Here is a 26,850-nt window from a genome sequence, read left to right as displayed (position 1 = left end):
AGTGCACCATTGAGACCACATCCAACCCAAAAAAAAAAGTAGGACGGTTCATTCTTTTTCCATAAAGAAAAATCCAAGGGAAAAAAATGAAAGCATTCTCCAAGACTAACATCCACAAGCACTTCTCAATATGTTTTCAACAAGCCAGCCAACAAATGTCGCAATTACAAATTGTTAGGTTTGCGAAGATTTGATCTTCAACCGTTATTGATTTATATTTTATTTATCCATGCTTAAATCTTAATTGTTAGGTTTGCGAACATTTATTTATCCATGCTTACAAATTGTTACTAGAATTTCTTCAAGGGTCAAGATTATAATAACTTGTCTAGATCCCTTGCATTTCAGAGAATATGTTAGTTCATTAAGATTTTATTTTCAAACATATTTTTCCGCATAGTTTACCACAAACATATTAATGCATCATATAACACTTTATTTCTTTAATTTCATTATTTTTAGTGTTTTCACTTATTAAGTTGCTATGAGATCGGATCAAAAGAATATACATGTCTCAAATAACAAAAAAAGTCGCAACGCAAGGCCCGGACGCACACACACAATGCACTTATGCAGGACAAGACTGGCGCTTTTTTTTCACAGAAAGCAAGTGTGCTGACCCCAATCACATTCATAGCAATTATGAAGGGCTACGGAAGCGTTTGGCAAAGAGGGCTTCCAACATTATCAAAAGGTGAGGTCTAGTTTTACCTCCCTATTTGGGACTCGACCTGAAAGAACTAGTGCTCTGTTTGGATGCCGGGTTTTTTTTTTTCCTGGGATTTATGTGGGTAAAGGTAGGAGACAAAAGAGGGGACAAGCATTAATTAATTAGAGAAAGATATTATGATGAGTGGAGAGAGAGGGTAGAGAGAGAAAGAGAGAACACCCTTTTCAAGACAAGATTTTGCTGATGTCAGCAAGAAAAAGCTGATGTGACCACTAAACCTTTACCCACATAAATCCTGGGACAAAAAAAACCCAGCAACCAAACAGAGCATAGGGGAATTCCCCACGGAGCTGTGAAATTACTTTCTTTCGGGAATCCAAAGTTGCCCCAAATCATTCATCCTAATGCTTTCCCATAATCATTGTTACCGGGCACGTATTGGAAACTTAAAAGACATGTACGTACTGACCTGGCTGGCAACAATTATGAGAGCACGTGCATTCTCTTTCTTTGTAAAAACCATTTTTTGACTACCAGAGACAGCTGACAGGCTTTGTACTGCAAGAGCATTTGCTGCTAATAAAACGAGATGCAGGAACCTGCAAAGTGTGAAATGCTGATAGATCAGTCCATGAGATTCTATCACAGACGAATCAATATATTTCTGAGTACCCAAAATTGTGTTGAAGAAAATTCACCGGTAGAGGGTGCATGAATAATTGCATGTCTGTCAAGTTCAGAGCAAAATTAAATCGAATAAGAAATTGAAGGAAAGAAAACATGAAGTTAACATGTGTCCAACGCAGCAATTTTGAAGAGTGTTACAATTCCCAAAAAGCTGGCTGTTTAGTGTTTAATAAAGTGATGATGGCAACAAAGCAGTCAAACACTAACAGAGATGTAAAAGGCTCTTACAATTCCCAAAAGGCTAATCAACAGCCAATCAGATAAGTTTTAAATATAGTGATGCCATTTGCAAAATGTGTGTGTGTGTAGTTTTAAAAGAGTTTTTACTCATCCATATTGTTCTACGGTTTAAGTCATATAGTATCTGTCAATATTAATATATAAAATGTACAGGGGTGTCAGCTCTTGTTGGGATTTCCGGGGCAGTTGTGTCCCACACTGACACAGAACCACATCTAAGTTGCGAAGCATATAACTAGCAGAAGTGAGAGGGTATCCAGATGTACTCTAGGGTTTTCCAATTCCTAAATAATTTTATTTGTTGTCACTAAACTATTTGATGCTTCGAAACATAATCTTTAATGTCCCCTGTTTCCAACAACTCAGCTATCGAATTGTTTGCAATTTAGCATGCATATTTTTCAGTTCCTGTTCTGGAATGCATTACATGCAGCCACTTATAATCAATCACCATCCTATGAGAAATCACAAAAATGCACTTAAACCAGAGAATTAATGCTTTAATCCATAAGAGATTTTGTTTTCTATGAATGTTGGCCATGCCTCTTACCCCAAATTAGCAATCATAAGAACCATTATAAAAAACAACCGCTAGTGATATCATGCAACATCAGGCAAATGAAACCTTTTCAAAATAAAGCTTAGGTAATGAAATTGAAAAAACATACGTCCCCAATCCAATAGCTACAAGAAATACTGATGGCTTAACCATTAAAAGCAGTGGCCTGGATCTGCTCACTTGTATCCATGGCACCTGAAATACAATAAGAAGCATCAAATGAAAAGAATTCGTAAACCATTAGAAACAAATTTTCAGTGTAAGCCACAGTAATAATGTGCATATAGTCAGAACCCAAATTATTCTGCAGAAATGAGCATCATATGTGATAGATTAACCGGGCCCAAGGCAAACTGCAATAATCAGGCAACCTAAACACCGAGCCCTAGATTTCACACCATTAAGGCGTTCTCAAATATTTTATCATAGAGCCTGAGGGTGAGTTTAGATGAACACCTTGGTTGCAATGTGGGAAGCGAATGCAAAAAGCATTTTGGGAAGCGGAATGGGGGTGAGGAGTCTAAAAAGGAGAAATGAGGGAAGCAGAAAGCATTAACGAAGCAATGAGAAAACTGAATAGGAAATGTGTGAACATGAAGCGAATAAAAAAGGATCATGGGAAGTGGACATGAAGCAGAAGCGAATAAAAAAGGATCATTGGAAGTGATAGAAAGATATGGTTATAGTAGGTTAGGGAGGATGGGTTAATGCAGGTTAAGGTTTTTTTTTAATGAAAGATTACAGTTTTATTTATAGCTGTAACTGAATTACAACGAAGGGGACAAAATGTCCCACAAATGCAAAACTATAAATCGGAAACTCACACAAACATCAAGCCCTCACCCTGCTGATTAGAATTACAAGCCCTCTAGTCCTATGTCTCATCCTACCTAATGGAGCATCCAAGTCTCATCATATCTTCCACATACAGGCAGTAGAAGAAGCTAGAAAGTAATGCTCGCATAATACATGAATCAATTTTACTATCACAAATTTATTAATGTATTCCTGAAGTAATTGATAGTTAATAAGAAAAAAAGCATCATTACTTTGGTAGAATAAGAGAAATGACACCCCACCCCCTCTCTTGGTGCCCTCTCTATGCATCCTCAAATCGTTTTCCATTGTTCCATTGTCACTTCAATGCAAACATAAACAGCTACTTATCACATATAGATTACAGAATTTAGTGCCCCACCCCCCAAAAAAAAAAATACTGTACAATTTCAAAATGAGATAAAGAAAAGGTAACGATTTATGTCATACCAGACTAAGGAGGATGGCACTAATCATTGAGAAAAGTCGGCGATTCTGGTCAACATACTCTGCCACACCTAAAACACGTGGCCATGTTATGCAATAGAATGCACAGAAAGTCTAAGAACATTTAAACGAAATTACCAAGTCTTTTAACCTTATAAGATAAAATACATTACCAAGTCTTTTAACCTTATAAGATAAATAATTCATGGCAAACAATTAGTAGGCTATCTAAGAAAATGTTGTTTAATTTGTAACATTGATAATAGTGCTTTATTCAGCTTTTTACATGACACAAACATTAATACACACACACACACACACACACACAGAGAAAATGTTATTTAATCCGTCACATTGATAATAGTGTTTTATTCAACATTTTAAATTGTAACACGACATGGGCGGGCTGGCAATTTAACCCGGAAAGACGGGGATCCGCCCCGTTCGGGGCGGGGATTCCCCAATCTAGCGCGGGGATGGGGATTTAAAAAATTCCCCGGTGCAGGGACGGGGAGGACCTTGGCCCCGCCCCGATTCATTACTAGTACCTTGCATCATAAAAAATAACTTATTTAAAATTTGAAGTTCTATCAAATGATCATTTCATTTCCCAAAGGCTTTCACGAGCAAATTAATGAAGAAAAGACAACTGAGGTTGTGCAAATATCATTTTCCACAAAAATATGCTTATGATTTAAGTTTGTCTTATATTCTATATGTAAGTAGTTCTCACATTTCTTATTTCATTGGGTGGGAATTGTATGGGGATTTTTTTTCCCCGGCGGGTATGGGGCGGGGATGGGGATTAGATTTCCCTCGCGGGGTGGGAACGGGGATTCCCAGCAATCCCTGAAGCGGGGACGGGGAATTTTCCCCAAGGAGGTGACGGGGATGGGGAATGCAACATCCGGCCCCGCCCCGCCCCGTTGCCAGCCCTAGACATGGCCCAAGGTTCGATTGGACCAGGTGGATACACTGTAGTTCATGCAGCACATGTTTGGGGAGTGGGGCCTACACTACTAGATGGGGCACACTAAAGATGGTCCATGACCTAAAAATCTTATAAATTATGAGACGACACATGTCCGACCAGAGTCATTGAATATCAACAGCTGAGAATTATTGGGCATTAATGAGAGTATGGGGATACATATTGTTCTAGGGCATGATGGTTGTTTTTAACATGTTAGTAGTGAGTTTTTGTTGACTTAAGGGCAATTTAGTCAGTTTCTTTAGATGAAGATGGTCGTCGGGGTTCACGGGATACTATCCTCCCCGGAAGATGGAAGCGGATCTCTTCGGTGATTTTCAGGTGGGTCGTAACTTGCTTGAAGGATCTCTGAGTTGGACGATAGCGGAGTGGGGTTTCGCGGCCGGAGAGGCCCTCTTGAGGTGGTGGTGTTTGGCTCCTCTTCTCTGGGTGTTTCTCCCAGTTCAGCCATTATTTCTTCCCATTCAGAATCGGTTCCTGAAGTCTCTGTTGCAGAGTCCTCTACTTCGTAAACATTAGGTTCATCGAGCTCATCTTCAGTTTCTTCGCTATTTTCTTCGGATTCGATCTCTGTCTCTGAGTCTTCACTGGTTTCGGTGCCGGATTCTGGTGGGTTTTCACAAAGGAGTGGCCTGCACATTTTTCTGGATTGGGTGTGGGTGGATATCTTCTTGAAATAAGAAGGATGGTTGAGGGAGGGGTGTCAGAGTTTTTGCCCGGAAGGTCTAGAGCTCTCGGATGGGACTCTTCTGGTGTGGCGACCGGCCCTAATAGGATTCCCTTAGGAGGAGATTATGTCAATAGTTGTCTTCCTAAAAATTCTTGGGCTATCGTGGAGAACAAGTGGTCCAAACGAGTTGCTAGGATATCCAGGCGTCGTTCGGAGGGCGGTTTGGGAGATTGGAGGTGCTGTAGATGTGGGTTTAGGAATTTCCAAAAAAGGAAGTTTTGTTGGGAGTGTAAGAAAATATGGTCAAATCTGGATTATAATTTTCCACCTTACCAGAGTAGGGTTGCCCAGGAAGGAGGCCGTCAGAAGGAGGTCAATAAGGTGGAGGAAATCCTGGCAGAGGACACCCTAATATTGAGAGATCAACCTTTTGAGCCTCAAACTTCTGAGGGAGTGAGTTTCAATCTGGAAGTGGTTCCCTTACAGTCTATTAGTAATGCTGAGTTAGGGATTTGGGGTAGAGTTACTCCTAGGTGGCTAGGGGACTTAAAGGGTATGGAACGGTGGTTGAGAAGTAGGAAGGGTATTAACTGTGAAGTTATTGTGTACAAAATTGCAGAGCTGGAGATTCTGATTTCTTCTCAGATGGGGGTGGATAGACATAAGCTTATGAATGTCTGGAATAATGCAATAAATTCACCTTTTATGGAGCTTTCATTATGGGATCAGAAGTTCAGCTCCGAGGGTCGTATCCATTGGTGGAGCATAGAAGGAGTGCCACCTCAGGCGTGGTGTGAGGAGAATTTCCGGCGGATTGGGGAAAAAATCGGCAAAGTGGTGGAAATGGGTCAATCTTGTCAAGCTGGACAGGGTTACTCCATTGCTCGAGTGCGAATTTCTGTTGTAGGAAGTATAGGAAAGGAGATACCTATCCAAGTTTCTCTGGATGGAGCCGTCAGATGGGTGCGAGCTTGGAAGGAGGAAAAAGGGAGGATGGATCTTGAAGAGCTTAGCTCTAGTAGCGAGGGTGTAGTCGGAGATGAGGATCTTGTGAGGGATCTCTCGGAGGATGTGAGAAATTCTGTCCGAAGGTTCTCGGGGGAGGAGGAGGAGACTTTGATCGGAGAGGAGATTCCCGGTACTGAATCGGTCCCGGTGGAAGAGATGGCTTATGATAGAGAAATGGGCTATTCTGCGCTGCATGAGGTGCAAGATAGAGCAGAGACACATGACGGAATTTTTGAAATTCAAAATGGTCTATCTCCTGTAGGTTACAGATGGCGAAGCGTCTGTGGAGGGAGTAATGTTAGTTCTGAATTGGTGGGCCATACCTGTCACGTGAACAGCTTCTTCGATATTATTGAAGCTCTCTCTCCAAGTCCTTCTCAAAAGGCTGATTTGACTTCTCATCGGGAACTGGTTCTCGATATCTCTTCTAGAGAGGCTTGGGATATGGGCTTTTTGCCACCTGTAGCGGATTCTGGCCTTTGGGCTGAGGCCCATTTATGTGAAGATGGGATCTGTGGGTCCAGTCGTAATGGGCTTGGGTTAGAAAGTAGCAATAAAGAATGGTCTGATTCAGACTCTCCTGTTTGCTACTCAAGTCCGGAGAAAGCTAGATCAGAATCTATCAGTTTCAGTCGGGATTTCTTGGAAGTTGGAGGAGGGGATTGCTTATCTTTTTCTTGCTCTTCGTCCTCACTGGAGGACAGAACTCTGAGACTAGAGATTCTTTCTGAAGGTTGGAGCACGGAGGCTGGTGTTTCGAGAGCTGCTCTGGCAGAAGTTGCTTCGCATCTTGATTTCGATTCGGATCTAGAGGATGATAGCATTTTGGAGGTAGAAAAGAGAAACAGCGGGAGAAGATCCCAAGGGGGTCGTGGCTCGTCTGTGGAAGTAATAAAGAAGGTTGGTGATCAGGCTCACTTGGTCGTTCCTAGCTTTTGTGTGCGTTGCGGAGCTTTGGTCTTAGTGATCGAGGGGTGCGTCGGTTTTTGGGCTAACCAGAAAACAAGGAAGCCAGATGTGGTTATCAGAGTGGATAGTCTTGGTAATTCTGAGCTAGAGACATTTCGTATGCTTTCCTTTATTAATGTGCCCATAGAATCGAAGATCTGATTGCCTCGTCCATCTGATGGTGTGAAGTTGCAGGGTTTCGGGAAAGGGTCTAAGGAAAAATATCCAAGATATCCTAGTCCGGTGAAGATCTGCCAGGGGGAAACCTTTCCATTTCCTCAAGTTTTGGCAAAGGAAGTAAACTCTGATCTATTTGGTAAGGGGATGAGATCCATGAGGGCTTCTTTGGAAATAGCTGAAGATTCTCCTGCTGATCCGGTAGGAGTCAAATTTATTGAGGAAGTTGATGTTTTTGTCAGTCATATTCTGGGGGTTAGTAAGGATCTGGGTGTGGTTTATGCCGGACCTGAGGAAGATTTTATTTCTGAAATTCAATCAGCTGAGATGAGAGATTCAATGAATAAGGAGACTTTGCACAAGGGGGCGAAGAGTCTTCAAGAAGGAAAGATAGAGAATTACAGAAGTTAAGGATGAATTTAAACTATGCGAGATAAGTGGCATTGGATGGGGAATCTGTTGATCAGACGAGAAGAAATCCTAGTGGTAGGAGGGGGAAGCGGTCAGCAACATCTGGTGTGTGATGAAAATCCTTTTATGGAATGTTAATGGCCTGAATCATCAGGAGAAGCGAATTCACGTTAAGGAGTTGGTTCGAAAGCTAAAACCGGATCTTATTTGCTTGCAGGAAACAAAAATGGAGGTTGTAAATAGAAGTTTTGTGCAAGGGTTGGGAGTGCAAGCGGACTGAGACTTTTCGTTTGTGGGATCATCTGGAGCCTCGGGTGGGATTTTAGTAACATGGAATGAAAATGTCTGGAGAAAACAGGATGTATGGAGGGGTAGGTTCTCTCTGTCGGTGGTTTTAAAAAAGGAGGACAATTCGATGTGGTTGTTTTCAGGGGTTTATGGGCCGGTTCTTAGAGCTAAAAAAAGTCTGTTCTGGGAGGAATTGGAGAAGGTTAGGGAATTTTGGTCCATTCCTTGGTGTATTGGGGGGACTTCAATGAGGTTAAAGAAGTGGGAGAAAGACTGGGTTGCGGGAGATCTACCATAAACATAAAAGCGTTTGCTGAGTTCATTGCAAAATTTGAGCTACTTGATATTTCTCTGACGGTAGCTTCTTTTACATGGTCTAGGGGCCCTAGCAGAAGTCGGCTGGATAGATTCCTTGTCAGTGCTAAGTGGATGGTTCTGGTCCCTGAGAGTTTTTCTAGAGCTCTGGTGCATTCGGTCTCGGATCATTGCCCTCTCCTTCTTGATCCGCGTCTAGAGTCTTGGGGACCTCCTCCCTTTAGGTTCGAAATGGCTTGGCATAAATATCCAAACATGGAGGATCGATTGGGAAATTGGTGGTCTTCGTGTAGTGTGGAGGGTCCTGCAGATGTGGTGATTGGAAAAAAACTTAGATTTGTTAAGAATAAATTAAAAGCTAGGTCTAAGGAACAAAATCATCTGAATCAAGGTAGGAAGTTGTGGTTGGAAAGCCGTCTAAAAGAACTGTTAGCTCTGGAGGAATGTGGGTTAAGCTCAGAGGTCAAATGGGAAGAGTTGGGAAAAGCCAAGCAGGAACATAAAAGGTTGCTGTTGAAGGAAGAGATTTCTTGGAGACAAAAATCAAGGGTGAAATGGCTGAAGGAGGGAGATGAGAATACGGCTTACTTTCATGTGATGGCTAGTGCTAGAAGAAGATCGAATAGAATCGAGTCTATATCAGTGAATGGAATTATGCTGAATTCTAAGGAAGAGGTTTCCTCGGCTATTGTTGAATTTTATGCTAAGTTATATGCTTCAGAAGGAAGTTTGCGTCCTATTCCTAAGGGAGTGGAGTTCAATAGCTTAAATTTGGAAGCCAGCGCGAAGTTGGAACAACCTTTTGCGGAAGAGGAAATTGCGAAAGGTTTGTTCTCGATTCCCAAAGACAAAGCTCCTGGTCCGGATGGTTTTTGCTTAGCTTTCTTCCAAACTTGTCGGCCGGCTGTTAAAAGTGAAATCCTTCGGTTCTTCAAGGAGTTCTTTGAAGGTATGGGTCTTGATAGGAGCACAGGGGCTACCTTTATAACCTTAATTCCCAAGGTTAAAGGGGTCTCCAGGGTGACTGATTTTCGTCCAATCAGCCTGGTTGGATGCCTGTACAAGGTGTTGGCCAAGGTGTTAGCTGAGAGGATTAAAGTTGTACTCCCATTTGTAATTTCAGATAGTCAGAGTGCTTTTGTTAGTAAGAGGCAAATCCTGGACTGTTCTTTAATTGCGAATGAAGTCATTGAATCATATTCAAGAAGTGGATCCGGGGGAGTATTATGTAAGCTAGACATGGAGAAAGCCTATGATAGAGTGGACTGGGATTGTCTGGATTATCTTCTAGGGAGGATGGGTTTCGGAAACTGATGGAGAGGTTGGATGAGGCAATGCATTTCATCGGCATGGTTTTCTGTCTTGGTAAATGGGTCGCCAAAAGGTTTCTTTAAGTCTTCCAGAGGGTTAAGGCAAGGGGATCCTCTCTCTCCCTTTCTTTTTGTAATTATTGCGGAAACCCTCAATCGATTGATGGTAAAAGGAAGCAGTAGGGGGCTGTTGGAGGGCTTTATCATTGGTCGTAACAAAGTCGAAGTGTCGCTCTTGCAATTTGCTGACGATACCATTTTGTTCTGTGCCCCTGACAGGGTGAAGATTTTAAATCTGAAGGCTTTGCTAAGATGCTATGAGTTGATTACTGGTCAAAGATCAAATTTTCAGAAATCCAGCTTGTTTGCTATCAATATTCCTTTATCAGTAGCTCTCGATTTTGCAAATGTGATGGGTTGCAGGTTGGAGACTTTACCTTCATCGTATCTTGGGCTCCCTTTGGGGGTTGGAAAGCCGAGAAAAGAGCTCTGGACACCTATTGTAGAAAGAATAGAAAGAAGGTTGGGAACCTGGAAAGAAACCTTGTGTCGAAGGGTGGAAGATTGGTGTTAGTCAAGGCGGTGTTGGCTAACATACCTGTATACTATCTGTCATTATTTAGCTGTCTGGTGAGTGTAATTTTGAAAATTGAAAAGATTCAAAGAGGATTTTTGTGGGGTGGGTTAAATATGAAAGGAGGAATCCCTTTAGTAAAGAGGGATAAGGTTTGTGTTCCTATAAAGAATGGAGGGCTGGGGATCCGGCGATTGAAAGAGTTCAATCGTGCTCTTTTGGGCAAATGGTCATGGCGTTTTGGTGTGGAACAATCTTCGTTATGGGTAAAAGTTATTGGGAGTAAGTATGGTCTCTTACAAGGTAACTGATGTTCGGATGATAAGTATGGTAAGAAAGGAGGGACCATTCGGCGTAATATTTTGAGGTTCAAGCAAAGTTTTGAGGCGGGAATTCAGTTTAAAGTATACATAGGAGATTATATCAAATTTTGGTTGGACTCATGGTGTTCCGCCGAACCTTTGGCGGTGCTTTTCCCTATGTTGTTCTCGGTGGCCTTGGACAAAGAAGTGAAGGTATCTGATTGCTTCGAGAGAATTCAAAATAAGGTGGTTTGGTCCCCATGTTTCAGAAGAAATTTTTTTGAGCGAGAATTACCGGATATCTCTCAGTTGCTTCAACTCATTGAGGGGTGCTATATAAAAAGAAGTGGGGTGGACAAACGGATCTGAATTTGGGATTCATCTGGCTTCTTTTCCGTGAAATCCTTTATTATCAATTACTGCCTGCTTTTGGATCCTCTATTTCTGCTGCTGTTTGGAAGTTTCTGGGCCCCCATCGGTCTCTTTTTTCAGTTGGGCAGTGTGCAACGGGAGGATTCAGACCATTGATTTTCTAAGAAAAAGGGGTATGTGCCTGGTGGACCATTGCTCGCTCTGTCTGGAGGATGGGGAATCGATTGACCACCTCTTTATTCATTGCAAGGTATCAAGGGCGATTTGGGGCTTCATTCTGGACAGGTTTGGCATTTGTTGGGTCTTCCCCAAGTCTATAGCAGATTTATTTTCGAGTTGGAATTTTGTGCCCTGGAAGAAAAAAAGTAAGGTGCTCTAGAGGTTATGTTTGATAGCATTGTGGTGGGTCATTTGGAAGGAACGAAACTCAAGAGTTTTCGAAGGAGCGGCAAAGTCAACGTATTGGTTATATAATAAAATCATAGCGTTAGTTATTTTTTGGGTAAAAAGCAACCCTCTGTTCACTTTCGTCTCAGCTTTCGATCTTTGGGAGGGGTGGCGCATTGTGTGCTCTGAAGGTTTGAGGAGAGAGAAGAGAAGTCAGAAATGGGAAGCCCCCCCTGAAGGTTCTATTAAACTAAATTTTGATGGGTCCTGTCTGGGTAATCCGGGTCCAGCTGGGATTGGAGGCCTTTGTAGGGACTCCCGAGGGGGAGTATCGTGGGCTTTTGCAGGTCCAATTGGAATGACTAATTCGTCTGAAGCGGCAGTACGGGCTGCATATCAGGGGATTAAGCGACTAAGTGTTGATTCTTATGATAGGGTAATTGTGGAAGGAGACTCTTCAAATGTAATCGGTTGGTTAACGGGGAGAGTGGTTCCTCCATGGAGATTTTTGAGTTACTTTGAGGAAATTCATGATCTCATTGCAGAGTCATCTATGGTTTGTAAGCATGTTAGACGCGAAGCAAATGGGGAGGCGGACTCCCTCGCTAGATCTGGTGTTCTAAAAGAGGGGCTAGAGTGGTTCGATTTCCTTCCTCCGTGAGAAGTGTGTGATGTCTTGATGTCTATTTTCCTGTGTTGTTTTTATTGTTATTTATGTATTCTCTCTATGTATCTTTGGTGGACCATCTCGGCTCCCCTTTTTAATATATTACCATTTCAAAAAAAAAAAAAATGAGAGTATGGGACGGCTACGGTCTCACTGATGAGTAAAACATTTTGATTGAAAGCAATCCATGTTGGGGCCCTCTATCGGTGCAAATCTGAAATGCACAAACATGTGCAATGTGTCCGGAATAGAAATCCCACCCTTATTGGACCCAAGGTTTTAAATTTCAGTCCCAAGGTTTTAAATTTTGGTTTTGAAATGCGTTTCGGTACTCACCGAAACTGAAATTTTGGCAAAATTTTCAGAATTTCGTTCGAAATCTCACAGAATAAAAACCATAATATTTTATACTGCCTGAAATTTCAGGCGAAATTAAAATTTAGGGAATTTCGCCCGAAATTTCAGGGAAATATTAAATAATTAATAAAATGTATTTTTTAACGTGATCTCTCCTACAATTTCGGACCGAAATTTAAGGGAAACGAAATTTCGACTGATATTCGAAATTTCGACTGATATTCGAAATTTCGACAGCAATAAAGTAGCGTTTCGGATTATCCCAATTTCGATTTCGGAATCGACCGAAACCCGAAATTTCAGGCCCAAAATTTCGGAATCGACCGAAACCTGAGGTCCGAAATTTCGGATTTCGGTCGAAATTTAAGACCTTGATTGGACCCAAGACCATTTTGCTTGTATATATGTGAGTATGTGCATATAAAGGAGAATTTCACAATCGAGTGGCCAATTCCCTCGGCATGGTTAGCTATCTATGATAAACAGCATCCTAGCTCGTGTGAGGTTTATGTCTCTTCAGGAAGTGTAACATTTCAGTTTATGTTAGCCTACAAGGGTTTCTTTGACTAACAAAGAGATAAATTAGGTGTCAAAAGAAAATAAGATCAAGTACAATAGCACTTACCATGAATTGAGTCCCTCAAAACCTGGAAGTCAAAATGCATAAATGAGTCTTGCCAGTATAGAAGGCATAATGATAAAAATAATAACAAAAGTAGAAGAATCATTAATCCTATACATTCAATAATAAAAACTTGATAGTTAGAAGATAAATATATTTCCCAAGGTGACTGAGATACGCTGAGATAAACCCACATATGCATATGCATGACATTGCGTATGGATGCAAGTGTGCTCGTCAAAGGATGCTTTCATAGCATGCTAATTGTAAGGATTGCATGAAATGGTTTCATACTTCAAAATTTTTAAATGTTTTATGAGATTGGATTAGTAATGAAACTTTCCCATTAAGCATTTGTATGTATGCACATGCACAAAGGGAACTTTCTACTTTTTTACATTTATATTATTGTATACATTGACATTCTATGCGAAATCATCTTTAGATTTCAATTTTCAAACATTTGAATGAAGTTCGAGTACTCCCATGGAGCTCCTACCACGTAATCAAAGAGGATCAAACCATATAACTATTATAACAGCCAATAAGATGGAAGTCATTTATTCCACTGCTTTGAAGGTAAATTAGAACCAGGGCATGTCTATCAGAAATTATGTTCATCATCATACCACCATCACCACCAAAATTTACCATACAAAACTTTCCATTGTATTTTCTAATGGTCATCAAAGTTGAGCCATTTTCTACTTACGACTGTACAGCATACGGGAGACACCATTTTGAAACAGCATCACCTAACTTCTAGTCATCTTGGTTGTTCAAAACCATATTGTATTTTAGTCGAGTTCCCCTTGAAGTGGTAAAAGACATAAGGATCAATTCATACATTACCAATAATCCCAAAGTTCAAAGTCACATCCAATCCTATCAAGTTTGGTGGAGGATGATGACATGATATACAAATGTTTCAGACACACTTTAATATAATGGGATTTGCTAGCGTCCATCGCAAACTGCAAAAGGCATTTCGCGGATGGTCTGTTGCATCTGACAGCAGCCACCTCGTGAATGAAGACAAAATCTGTCAGATGCAGAGCCTGGGTGGCTGCTGTCAGATGCAACAGACCATCCGCGAAATGCCTTTTGAGATGGACGCTAGCAAATCCCTGATATAATTCTAAGCTTTAATATGTTTGTCTTTGTTAAACGGTCAACACAACTTGGTTTCAACTTTCAGTAAGTTTAAATGTTATCTTAGAACTTCATTAATATATTACACATCAATATCTAGAACCAAACCTCAAGATAACAAATGAGAGCTCTAGCATTCCACCCATGAGAAACACTGATAAAACTGAGTAGGGAATTGGGAGATACATGTAATGATTGGCAGTAAATCAGTACTAGTTTTAAAATAATAAATACTGATTCCATAGAAGGAAATGTATTGTCAGCCACTCTTTTTGGTACAATTTCACCCATTTATTCATTTAAAACCAATAAAAAAATCTAACTAAAAAGATGGGTGAAGGGTGGCAAAATAAGAGGGTGGCAATCTACCAGCTCCCTTTCATAAAAAGTAAAGCACTTGAGAATACCTTCCCCACTATTAGAGGAACCAAAAGTGTTATGATAAGGCTTCCAAACAATTGCTTAGTGGGGATGGATACCCCAACTCCTCCTGCTACGAACTTCGAGAGAGAAAAGGGCACCTAAAATGTAAGACAATTTTAGCACACCTTGCAATAGGGATTTTGTACAGAACTCCATAAATTTAAACATGATGTATCTCAAAAATATGTCATATTGGGTTTCCAATTGAGGTTTCTCATGCAAAGCAATACGGCATAACTAAAAAGAGATTAAGCCAGTATGATTGTGCTCAGGTGATTTAGCTGGCTGTTGAGAATCATGATAAGATCTTTTTTAATATATAAACAATAAGTGCATAAATCAGAATGGTTCACATAAGAACAACATGGCCTTTATGCAATAAACATATAGAATTTGAGGTGGATAGATTTCTTGTAGAGGGAAAGAAAATAAATAATGGGATTGGAATCCCTACACCATGGAATTGGTGATTGGAAGATTAAGAAGTCTCTATTCCATACCGAAAGAAGTTCTGATAAGTCTTGAAAGGTTTGAAAGAAATAAAATCCTAGAAACTAAATAACATATAAATAAATCCCAATGTCATCAAAGTGTCTATGTGTTTGTGTGCACACGTATATCATGCTCAGTTGAATGATAAGCACGCAAATATAATTCCAAAACTTCATATAATATTAGGAGCAGCCTTGCGGCTGCAAGGTTGCTCCTGGCATCAGATCGCATAAGAAATCCTTTCTCACTATTTGTTACACTAGTCAATCTAATCATACTAATTTTACAATTTTTTCAAATCAAAATGTCACCCCTCTCCAGCGTCATTTTTTATCCGTACTCTAGATATAACACCTTAAATTTAGGATCCAAAACCGATAGATAAAGGGGAAAAACTATCTTTTGTGATGAATAAAGATAAATTATTAAAACCATTCAAAAAAAGATAAATTATTAAAATAACAGATGATAAACCGTATAAGCATGTTACACAACAAGACAAAAAAAAACTGTCAAGAGGATTACAGGCCCCAATTTTACATGATTGTCTCCCAAATTCATTCTAAAAGATTGTATTCCCGTGGCCCTCGAATGGGTATAGCAGAAAAGAATACTCAAGGGAAATTGTAAATCCAATACTTATACTATAAGCGACCCCTTGAATAAAAATCTAATGGCAATAAGGACATATTCTTTAACTAAGAGAGGGTTAGAGAGGGAACCAAGGTTTCATGTTTCAGTTTCGGTGTGCATTTTTGCCGTGATGGAAATGAAAACATGTTAGTTTCGGACGGAAATTGTGATGGAAATCCTGTAAAATTACAAAAACGTATGGAAGCATATGCAAATGCTAGACATTTATGATGAAACTTCAGGAAGTGCTAGAATAAACACAAATACACGCTAAAAACCATCACATAAGCACAAAAAACACACCCATAATGGCTTAAAACATGGAGTGATGGAACACGTAGTGATATGCATGTCGCGCATATCTGCTAATTCAGTTAACAAACATTTCATATGTAATATAAATATTTATACATAATATACACCACACTTTATATCTAATTCATACAAATATAATTATGTAAGATCAACTCAACTCAACTCAACTCAACTAAGCCTTTGTCCCAAACTAGTTGAGGTCAACTAATGAATCCTCTAGAAAATATTCATGAAGAAGGTGAAAGGATCTACCCGGCTCAAATTGACCAAGTCCAATCCTGACACTAGTTGGGTTCGTCTACATGGATCATTTTCTTCCATTCTATCCTATCAAAGGTCATGTTCTATGTTATGTTCCTAGCCCTCAAGTCTTTCTTCACTGTTTCTACCCAGGTTGTTTTCGGTCTGTCCCTACCTCTTTTTACTCCATCAACTTGGCACGAGTCACTTCTTCTCACTGGAGCATCCAAAAGCCTACGTTGGATATGCCCAAACCATCTTAAGCGGTGCTCTCTCATCTCCTTCTCAATTGGTGCCACCCCCACCTTTTTACGGATGTTTTCATTTTTAATTCGATCTATGTGGCCGCACATCCATCTAAGCATTCGCATCTTCGCTACACTCATCTTATGCACATGCTGCTTCTTGGTGGCCCAACATTATGAGCCGTACAGCATGGCTGCCTCACAGATGTCTTATAAAACTTTCCCTTCAACCTGGTAGGTATTCTACGGTCGCACAGAACTCCTGAAGCGTGGTTGCACTTCAACCAACCTGCTCTTATTATGTGGTTAACATCTTGTTCAATCTCTCCTTCCTTATGTAGGATTGAACCAAGATAGCGAAAGATATCCCTCTTATGTACCTCCTGTCCAGTCATATTTACTACATCCTCGCCCCGCCTCCTTACATTACTAAAGTTGCACTCCATACACTCTGTCTTAGTCCTGCTCAGTCTAAAACCTTTGGATTCCAAAGTAGTTCTCAATAACTTTAACTTAGCAACATAATTATGTCAGATCAAGGTTTAAAATTTCGATTTTACCAAAATTTCGGCCGAAATTCGGTAATTAAAAAAAATTCGGCCGTATTCCAAAATTTCAACCTAAATTTCGGGAAAAAAATAGAAATGGGCGAAATCTGGGCCGACACCGAAGTAATGTAATTTCAGATTTCGGCTTAAATTTTAAACCATGTGTAAAATATACTGGTTAAGTACACCACTAATACACTTACGATTTTGGTATCTTTATGCATTTCGGTTTTGGTATGAGTTTCGGTGGGGATGGAACCAAAAAAATGTGTAGTTTCGATATTAAAACAATTGAGGGAACCAATATAGATATTAACGCATTAGCCTCTAGATTTTTGGTCTCTACAACCAATTTAGTCATGCAAAAGCACTTCACTTTCATCCTTGATTACTCCACTTGCACCCAATGCACGAGGGTTACCACAAGAGTTGCCACCAAAATTATGCTTAAGGACCTCAAAGATAGGCTTCATGAACCACATGGTAATCTCTCTCTTTTTGAATGGTACGAAATTACATTAAAGTGGGAGACAATATACAAAGGGCTCTGAGCCTCTGACTGAGAAGAACATGAGCAAACAAGGAAACAACAAAGCATAAATGACTATAGAGGCAAATCACTTGCCTCGATGGGAAAATCAGTCACAGAAATCATACTAAAACCTTCCCACGACTTCCCTAACATGAGAATATGCTTCCTCGTTACCCGAGGGCTTAATATGATGGAACATCACGTTATGGTCAAGTATCTCCTCAAAGAGGAAGTCATGGTAATATTCAAATGAAGATCCCCAACTAACCAATTTCCAAATCCGGAGAAAATTACCTGATTGAAGTGGTAGCCTAGAAACTAAAGCGAGCATAGTTTTTTACATGTTTTTTTTTTTTTTTTGAAAGGCTAGTTTTTTACATGATCTCTTATATCAATAGCAAAATTTATCATCCGATAAAATTTATTTTCTTCCGCCACCCCCAAATCCACCAAAATATAATGACAAAACAAATCTTCCAAAGAATGTGCACTCCCATATGAAAGGGTCTAAAAGTTAAAGAGATAATATAAAACACAGGTATCACCCACACCTTGCTAACATTGTGGAGGTTCACAATTTATGCCATTTGCAACACATCACATAAGAAGAAGATGGTCATAGTATGGATTTTACACAATATCACTCACCCTTGACTAAGTGTGCTGCAAGACCAACTCCACATAACAAAGCATAATCCCAAAGTTCAAAGTCCCATGCAATCCTATCAAGTTTGGTGGAGGATGATGACATGATATACAAATGTTTCGGACACACTTTAATATAATGGGATTTGCTAGCGTCCATCGCAAAAGGCATTTAGCGCATGGTCTGTTGCATCTGACAGCAGCCACCTCGTGAAAGAAGACAAAATCTGTCAGATGCAGAGCCTGGGTGGCTGCTGTCAAATGCAACAGACCATCCGCAAAATGCCTTTTGCGATGGACGATAGCAAATCCCATTATATTAAAGTGTGTCCGAAACATTTGTATATCATGTCATCATCCTCCACCAAACTTGATAGGAATAGGATTGGATGTGACTTTGAACTTTGGGATTATGCTTTGTTATGTGGAGTTGGTCTTGCAACACACTAAGTCAAGGGTGAGTGATATTGTGTAAAATCCATACTATGACCATCTTCTTCTTATGTGATGTGTTGCAAATGGCATAAATTGTGAACCTTCACAATGTTAGCATGGTGTGGGTGATCCAAAGCATTCATTTGATTGGCTCTCTCATAGATAGGGTGTGCCCAAAAAATCAGCTCCATAGGATCATCCCAACCATTCAAACAGTGGAGGCAAAAAATGGACAGATTTGTGAAGGTTTATACACGTCCATTTCACCTCCACAATTCGTTGGGTTGGGATGATCCTATGGAGCTGATTGTTTGGGCACACCCTATCTATGTGAGGGCCAATCAAATGAATGCTTTGGATCACCCAAACAATGTGGCCCCCACTGTATTTGAAGCTAGTGTGTAGATAACTTACTTACACAAGTGTGTAGAAACTGTTCTCTCTCTCTCGTGAGCTTAAGCTCACCAAACTTATGGTGAGCTTAAGCGCTCCAATCACATGGGTCCCACATTTTCTGTGGTGATCCAAACCATTCATTTGCAAGGCCCTATCATAGATAGTGTGTGTACCAAAAATCAGCTCCATAGGATCATTCTAACCCCTCCATTTGTGGAGGACAAAAATGGGCAGATTTGTGGACAAATAATGTCTGTCCATTTTGACCTCCACAAATGGATGGGTTAGGATGATCCTATGGAGCTGATTTTTGGTACACACCCCATCTATGTAAGGGCCTTTCAAATGAATGCTTTGGATCGTCCTAACAAAGTAGGCCCCAATGTGATTGGGCGCTGAAGCTCACCAACAGTTTCCTCTATATATATATATATATATATATATAGAGGAAACTGCCAAACTTATGGTGAGCTAGCTTGCCCAATCACATGGGGGCCCACTTTGTTAGGATGATCCAAAGCATTCATTTGAAAGTCCCTTACATAGATGGGGGGTGTACCAAAAATCAGCTCCATAGGATCATCCTAACTTATGGTGAGCTAGCTTACCCATGTGTCTGTCCATTTTTGTCCTCCACAAATGGAGGGGTTAGGATGATCCTATGGAGCTGATTTTTGGTACACCCCCTATCTATGATAAGGCCTTGCAAATGAATGGTTTGGATCACTCCCCAAAATGTGGGACCCATGTGATTGGGCAAGCTAGCTCACCATAAGTTTGGTGAGCTTAACAGTTTCCTCATATATTATATATATATATATATATATATATATATATATATATATATATATAGCAGAAGAGAAAAGGAGAGAATTATTTGAATTTTTCCTAGAATTACACATCACTTTTTTTTACTTTTTCTAACAAAGGCACCCATTCAACCCACATATTTTCAATCCTACCCCCTCCTTTATGCTTTTTAACAAAGGCACCCATTAAAGCCACATAGTTTCAATCCTACCCCCTTCCTTTATGCTTTTTTAATAAAAAAAAGTAGACAAATTCAATGTAGTGACTTTTTTGCTTTGCAAAATTACGGATTCGATGCGTATGTTCATAATACTACGGATGGTTGTGAACATATTACATAATACTACGGATGCGGACACCTTTAAAAATATTTACGAATTCCTGGCACCTTAAGAGGAAAAACATATGATGAACCTCTATCGATTGGAGGGCTAGGATCAGCCTATGGAAATGATTTTACGGGCACAACCTATTTATGTTGTGTTTCATCACATGGACGGTTTGGATCAGCAAATGATATATATATATATATCATTGTTTGGGTGTCCACAAAAAATCAGATCCATAGGATCATCCCAACCCTACGATTTGTGGAGGTAAAATGGATGTGTATAAACCTTCACAAATTAGTCCATTTTTTGCCTCCATAGTTTGAATGGTTGGGATGATCCTATGGATCTGATTTTTTGTGGACACCCTATCTATGTGAGGACCATTCAAATGAATGGTTTGGATCACCCAAACAATGTGGGCCCCCACTGTATTTTAAGCTAGTGTGTAGGTAACTTACCTACACAAGTGTGTAGGAAATGTTTTCTCATATATATATATATATATATATATAGGAAAAGGTTTCTAAGCTTGAGCTCAGCCTGAGCTAGAGCTCAGAAACCACTACTCCCATAGTTGGTTGAGTCATCCAACCCATTTAGTTTATAGGTTATGCTTAGGGTTATGGTTAGGGTTAGGGTTATGATTTGTGGAGGTTTAGAATGGATGGCTAGAAATTATGGTGCTATAGATCGGATGGTTAGGATTATGGTATGGAGCTGGTTTGTTAGGAACACCCTATCTATGTGAGGTAGTGTAAAATGAATGGGTTGGATGAGTCAAACTACTATGGGAGATGGTGTATTCTAAGCTCTAGCTCAGCCTGAGCTAGAGCTCAGAAACCACACCCTCATATATATATATATAGAGAAAACATTTCCTATACACTTGTGTAGGTAAGTTACCTACACACTAGCTTAAAATACAGTGGGGGCCCACATTGTTTGGGTGATCCAAACCATTCATTTGAATGGTCGTCACAGAGATAGGGTGTCCACAAAAAATCAGATCCATAGGATCATCCCAACCCTACGATTTGTGGAGGTAAAATGGACGTGTATAAACGTTCACAAATTAGTCCATTTTTTGCCTCCATAGTTTGAATGGTTAGGATGATCCTATGGATCTGATTTTTTTGTGGACACCCTATCTATGTGAGGACCATTCAAATGAATGGTTTGGATCACCCAAACAATGTGGGCCCCCACTGTATTTTAAGGTAGTGTGTAGGTAACTTACCTACACAAGTGTGTAGGAAATGTTCTCTCATATATATATATATATATATATATATATATATATATATATATATATATATATAGTTTCAAACATGGACAACTCCCGCACCAAGTATCCCTCAAAAACCAAGTCTATCGACCCTATCCCTTCCCAACTGTACCTCACCCCTTGCATTCTAGTACCTTTCCCAATTATGACCGTCCTCTATAAAGTCCTCCCTAGATGTCCAACCAGTACCTTTGATGAGAGCAATATGACCTCCCGGAGGAAAGCAACTGCCTTCCCATGAAAATCTGTACTTCATAGCATTCCACCACAAGCTTCCATAAAGCCTTCTTAGGTTTTCCCGAGTAGAGAGGAGAGTAGCAAGTTTGATAGCTCACTCTTCATCAATACACTCAATCAAGCATGGTTTTTGTCGTAGTTTACATTATTGATATTACAATACTTGTGAGTGATAGCTATGAAATCTAAAGGAAAATAGTTGTTTAAAGGATTTCGATCTAATAGATCTTGAAGAACTGTGTTTGTCCTTGGTACTGAAGTTAACAGAACCAGGGGCTGATATTGACGCAAAGAAGCATACCACAGACTTCGTAACAGATCCAAATGACGAACCACAAGCCAGTTAGTACTCCAATATTCTACCATAAAAAGATTAGTGGGGAAGAAGGAGAAAACATGAAAGACGCACCAACGTATCACAATATGGCTGGGGCCTTACAATATCTCATGTTCACCAGACCTGCTATTACTTGTGAAATAAATGTGGTTTTCTAGCAACTTCTTGGTTCGAGGGAGGGACACTTAAAGGCAGGAAGTGGATCATGAGATATGTCGGGGGAACTCTTCAAAATGGTATATTTTATGGAGCACACCATGATAAAATTATCAAGGTTGAAGGATACTCTAATGCAAATTGGGCAGGTGATCCTAATACCAGGAGATCAATCACAGGATTCTGTTTTATGATAAATGGATGGCCAGTGTTAGGTCTAGAACGGACAGAGTACAAGGTCATGGCATGACGTTTGAAGAGCTAACATTTTTTATAGGAACAAATCAAACTCTCATTTTTTTATGAGAATCAGAGTCAAATTAAAATTGTTGCAAAATTAAATGGTTCATACCAGAACGAAGCATGTTGGGGTCAATTACCATTTTGTTAGAGAAAAGGTGAAGAGTAGTGAAGTTTTCCCTCTCTATGTTTGTAGTCATGATCAAGTCACAAATGCATTCACAAAGGGACTCACCACAAACCATCACAGACATTTCATTGGCAAGATGAGCATATTCCAAGGAACAGATCAGCTTGAGGTGAGTGCTAGTATAGCCAACTATGCTTTGACTCAAACGAGTTAATGAAAGATTGACTCCATCAATCATTGACTTTCCAAAGTCAACTCCCTTTTACCTTGGCCGAGTAACCCTCTCAGACTGAGTTTTGGAACATTGTGTAATAGTACACAAACGTAACCACCTAAGTTTTTTTTCCACTATTGGCCACTATGGTTTCACATGGTTGTTAGAGTGTATTTAAAAGGAGTGTTTCAAGTTTAAAAGACTTCTTTTGAATTACCAAAAGAGATAAAAAAAAGAATAATCAGCTAAATACGAAGTGTACTTTTAACTGCGAAACACATAAATTACGGAAGCGAGAAGAATTTATCTTCCAAATTCTAAAGCGTGATTCCGTGAAGCAAGCTTCAAATCCTGTTAGGGTGCTTCTGCTAACTATGGCCGAAACAATTCATAATAAGTTGTGCGAGTCAATGAAAAAAATATGGCTGAAACAATTTCTAATAAGTTGTACGAGCCCAATGAAAAAAAAATCTAAATGGAATGGGAGAAGGTACCGAAGCTAATACCATTTACTGAAAGAAAGTTTGTTTTGAGCCAAATTTGATGATTTCAGAACTCAGAACCATTTTTCAGATCTATAGTTGAATCTCATTATTGGATCTGTAATGTGATCACTCCAATAACCTTTTCTTTAAATTGTTTATGAACTAATAGCAAAAAGCAGGCCTATGGCTCAAATAAGAAGGGTGTGTTATTAATTTATCTCAGGCAAACTTTTATAATGCCATGCTGTGTACTAACATCACTTCTGCTATGTTGTTAAGAAAGCACACAAACTGAATCTCCTACTCCTAGCACCCAAATTTGTACCAATCCAACCATCTGCAATCCATGTATTTCAAGGATCTGTCTGAACTTTGTGAGGTATCCTGGAACAGAATGCAAGTCAACTATAGAAGCTACACAAATATAAAATCATATTACATTAAACGCTATTCTCAAGCTTACAAACAAAATCAGATCAAGACCTTTATTTTGCTTTCATGTGGACTTCAAAACCCTATGATTACCAATATTTCCTAGACCCCAACAATGTGGTTGCATACTTGTCAAAAAGCTTAACTTACAATCAAAATGCCTAACAGATTAGACATCACCGTCATTGCAAGAGCCAGAGCAGAGTTCCCCCCAACAAGCTGCATTCATGAATTAAGCATGGTCCCTCTGTTAAAACATATAGCCCATAATCTGATAAATACTGTGTAGCATTGTTGCCATGCAGATGCAGCAAAATAGCAAAATACCTGGGTCAACGCCACTCCACTAGACAATGTTGTTGGCATGCAGCAAAAAATAGCTAACCCTGTTAAATCAGTGTAGGATGTAAGAGAAGCCAAATAATGTGTAACCAAATCACCTGCAAGAAAGATATATCATCTTAAGGGAACAATAAAATATATAAGTGTTTTCAGTCAGCATACCTGTGACAAATTCTTGAGGTGCCAACTGAAGTTTCAAAATAAGGCTTGAAAGAAAAGGACTGCAGAACAGAATTGAACCCTGCAAGGAGAAGAGCATTAAGTGATGCTATTACAAAAAAAATCACATAAAGTATTAAACATAAGAAATTCTTGACCATGTAAATAAAATTCTACGGGCTCTTTGTAATGTTTAGCCCTACTGTCAACTTCAGCTGAAATTATTTGATGAATTTAACAGGAAGGCAAAACAAGCCCATTCCAACCATTGCTTGTAGTTGTAACTCAATCTAACAACAACAAAATATATCTGGATGATCATTGTAGCTGATAAGCTATGTATTCTACGAATAGTACTTAAGGCATCCTGGGATTTTACTTGACCACCACCCAAAGAAGTGTTTGTTGATGAAGGAAATAAATTCACAATATAGTTCATAGGATACAAGGGAAAAACCACAGGTGGTATGAAGCACCATTGCAGAGGGTTTTCTAACCAGAGAAAACAAGGCCTATATTAACATTGTGGGATTTGCTAGGGACCACCGCAGAAGGCATTTCACGAACCGGCTGTCGCATGAGAGAGAAGCCACCTTAGATGAATTAAATGAATGAGACAAAATCTGAGCCTATGTGATGTAGGCTGGGAAGAGAAATAGAAGAAGAAGAAGAAAGAAGAAGAAGAAGAAGAACAGAAGAATTAGAGGAAGAAGAGAAAATTTAGGGAGGAGAAGAAGAACTTAGGGTTTCAACAGCAAGGGTTGCTGAGATGTTTCGAGCAGTGTTTAAAAACGCGGATTTGACGCGGAACACGGCCAAGAAAAATCCTTGTTGACTCGGCGCGGACGCGGCCAAGAACGCGGTTAACACGGTTGACAAGGTCATAACTCGGGAGAGTCAAAGGCGTTTATTGACTCTGTAAGGCAAAACGCGGATGTGGTGAAACGCGGAATGCGGCCGAGGTAAAAAGGAGTCGACTCGGGCGAGTTCCTTGCCGAGTCAAGGAGTTTTTAAACACTGGTTTCGAGGGTTTGGAAGTGGGTTTCGGGATTTTATTTTTATTTTTTTGCAACTTGAAGCCGGATGGAATTTCTGGATTGGCAAAACGTGAATCCGGATGGGGTGACTTGGATCTTTGCTCTGATACCAATTTGATGTAGGCTGGGAAGAGAAATAGAAGAAGAAAAAGAAACGAAGAATTAGAGGAAGAAGAGAAGAATTTAGGGAGGAGAAGAACTTAGGGGAAGAAATCTCAATAATCATCAAAGGGTAACAAAAGAGCTGTAGCTTTGCCTATAAATAGGCAATTAACAATCCTAAAATAAAGAAACTTGCTAAATTAAGAATCCCTAATAGGCTAAACTATCCTAAAAGCAATAAATACTAAAATAACCCTAATAACATCAAATAATCCCAAAAATATCCCTAATACAATAAAATAACACTAAAAGATCTCTACGGGGCTCCTCGAGGGCAGCCCCGTCGAGGATAAACTCGCAAGGGACGTCGATCTCCATCACTATGTGGCTGCTTTCTCATGCAGCAGCTGGTCCGTGAAATGCCTTCTGTGAGGGTCCCTAGCAAATCCCTAACATTGTATTTCTAGGTATGCCACTTTCTATCTTCATCCGATGCTGATCCTAAGTTCCTGATGTGTTAATCTCTAGCAGAACCAATCACTTCATGAAGAACGATTGCAGCAATATTAAAGCAAAGTCGATATTCAACATGAAAAAAGGTTGGAAAACCCTAGTCATAACAGTGTAGTAAAAGGGCTTCAATTCTACCTTAAAGTCCCAAGAGCAAGCCAAAGTTCATGAGCCCTTTCCTTCTACTGATAGTTTCCTCATTCGGATCTATAGTTCTTTTTAGTTCAATATCAAGTCCTTTATTCGATATTAGACTCTTTCACATAAATCATTTAAAAGACTAGCTTATTATAATGGTTGGGGTATAGGCTATACGGAGATGTATAAAAGGAATCAAAATCCAGCATAATGGTTAGTTACTTGAGGTAGTCAGGTAGGTGTTCCAGTTGTTGTTTTTTTGTTGATGTCTTACATGTAAACTAACAAGGGGTTCAATATTGGCTTCGATAATTAACGAATACCCATCTCATCAAAGTAGATTGTTTTGTTGATTATATTAGCATGACAATTTACACTTTAATGGCTACTTCCAACGAAGGAAATTAGCATGCTATTGGGACATTTCCAGTTTATGCTTTGAGGGTATTCTAAAGTAAGGCAATCAACAAAATTGATACAATGTTTAAGCATTAGCATAAAGGACATTCAGTTTACACTTTGGGCAGCTTCTGTGACTAATGTATAGTTTATTGAAGGCTATCAACAAAATGATACAATTTTTATTTTTTATTTTTTTTATTTTTTTGGAAATGGCAATATATTGAAAGAATGGAACCGAGATGGTCCACAGAAATACAAAGAAAAGAAAAATTACATCAAGAAAAGACTAAAAATACATTTCACGAAGGGAGATGATCAAACCATTCCAAACCCTCTTTATGGACACCCGAGCTCGCAAGGGAATCAGCTTCACTATTGGCTAATCTTCTAACAAATTTAAACACTATGGATGAACCGGAAACAAGATAAGCGATTTCCTCAAAGAAGCTAAGAAATCGCCACGGTGGTGTAACCTTCTCAGATAGCCAATTGATTACGTTAGAAGAATCACCTTCCACAATCACCTTATCAAACATATCCCTACTCAGGCGTTTTATTCCTTGAAAAGCCGCTTTAACTTCCACTTCAGATGAACAAAATGATACAATATTTAGAGCATTAGCATAAA

General features: G+C 39.6%; 1 protein-coding gene across 1 annotated transcript in view; it reads right to left on the bottom strand.

Moving 5' to 3' along the window:
* The window catches only part of LOC143881842 (Sodium Bile acid symporter family), a 32,239-nt gene that overhangs the window by 1,772 nt on the left and 3,617 nt on the right, over positions 1 to 26,850 (bottom strand). Inside the window, exons 5-12 of the mRNA XM_077385139.1 lie at positions 24,037 to 24,115; positions 23,860 to 23,918; positions 23,683 to 23,751; positions 14,378 to 14,491; positions 12,822 to 12,843; positions 3,423 to 3,490; positions 2,266 to 2,351; positions 1,140 to 1,269 (exon numbers count right to left, since the gene is read on the bottom strand). Coding sequence (XP_077241254.1) covers positions 1,140 to 1,269; positions 2,266 to 2,351; positions 3,423 to 3,490; positions 12,822 to 12,843; positions 14,378 to 14,491; positions 23,683 to 23,751; positions 23,860 to 23,918; positions 24,037 to 24,115 — 627 coding nt within the window. The remainder of the gene's footprint in view (positions 1 to 1,139; positions 1,270 to 2,265; positions 2,352 to 3,422; positions 3,491 to 12,821; positions 12,844 to 14,377; positions 14,492 to 23,682; positions 23,752 to 23,859; positions 23,919 to 24,036; positions 24,116 to 26,850) is intronic.

Source organism: Tasmannia lanceolata, unplaced genomic scaffold (assembly GCF_043159265.1).
Source record: "Tasmannia lanceolata isolate RefF3 unplaced genomic scaffold, GAP_Taslan_0.1 ptg000007l, whole genome shotgun sequence".
NCBI lineage: Eukaryota > Viridiplantae > Streptophyta > Magnoliopsida > Canellales > Winteraceae > Tasmannia > Tasmannia lanceolata.
This window is presented reverse-complemented; position numbering and strand designations above follow the sequence as displayed.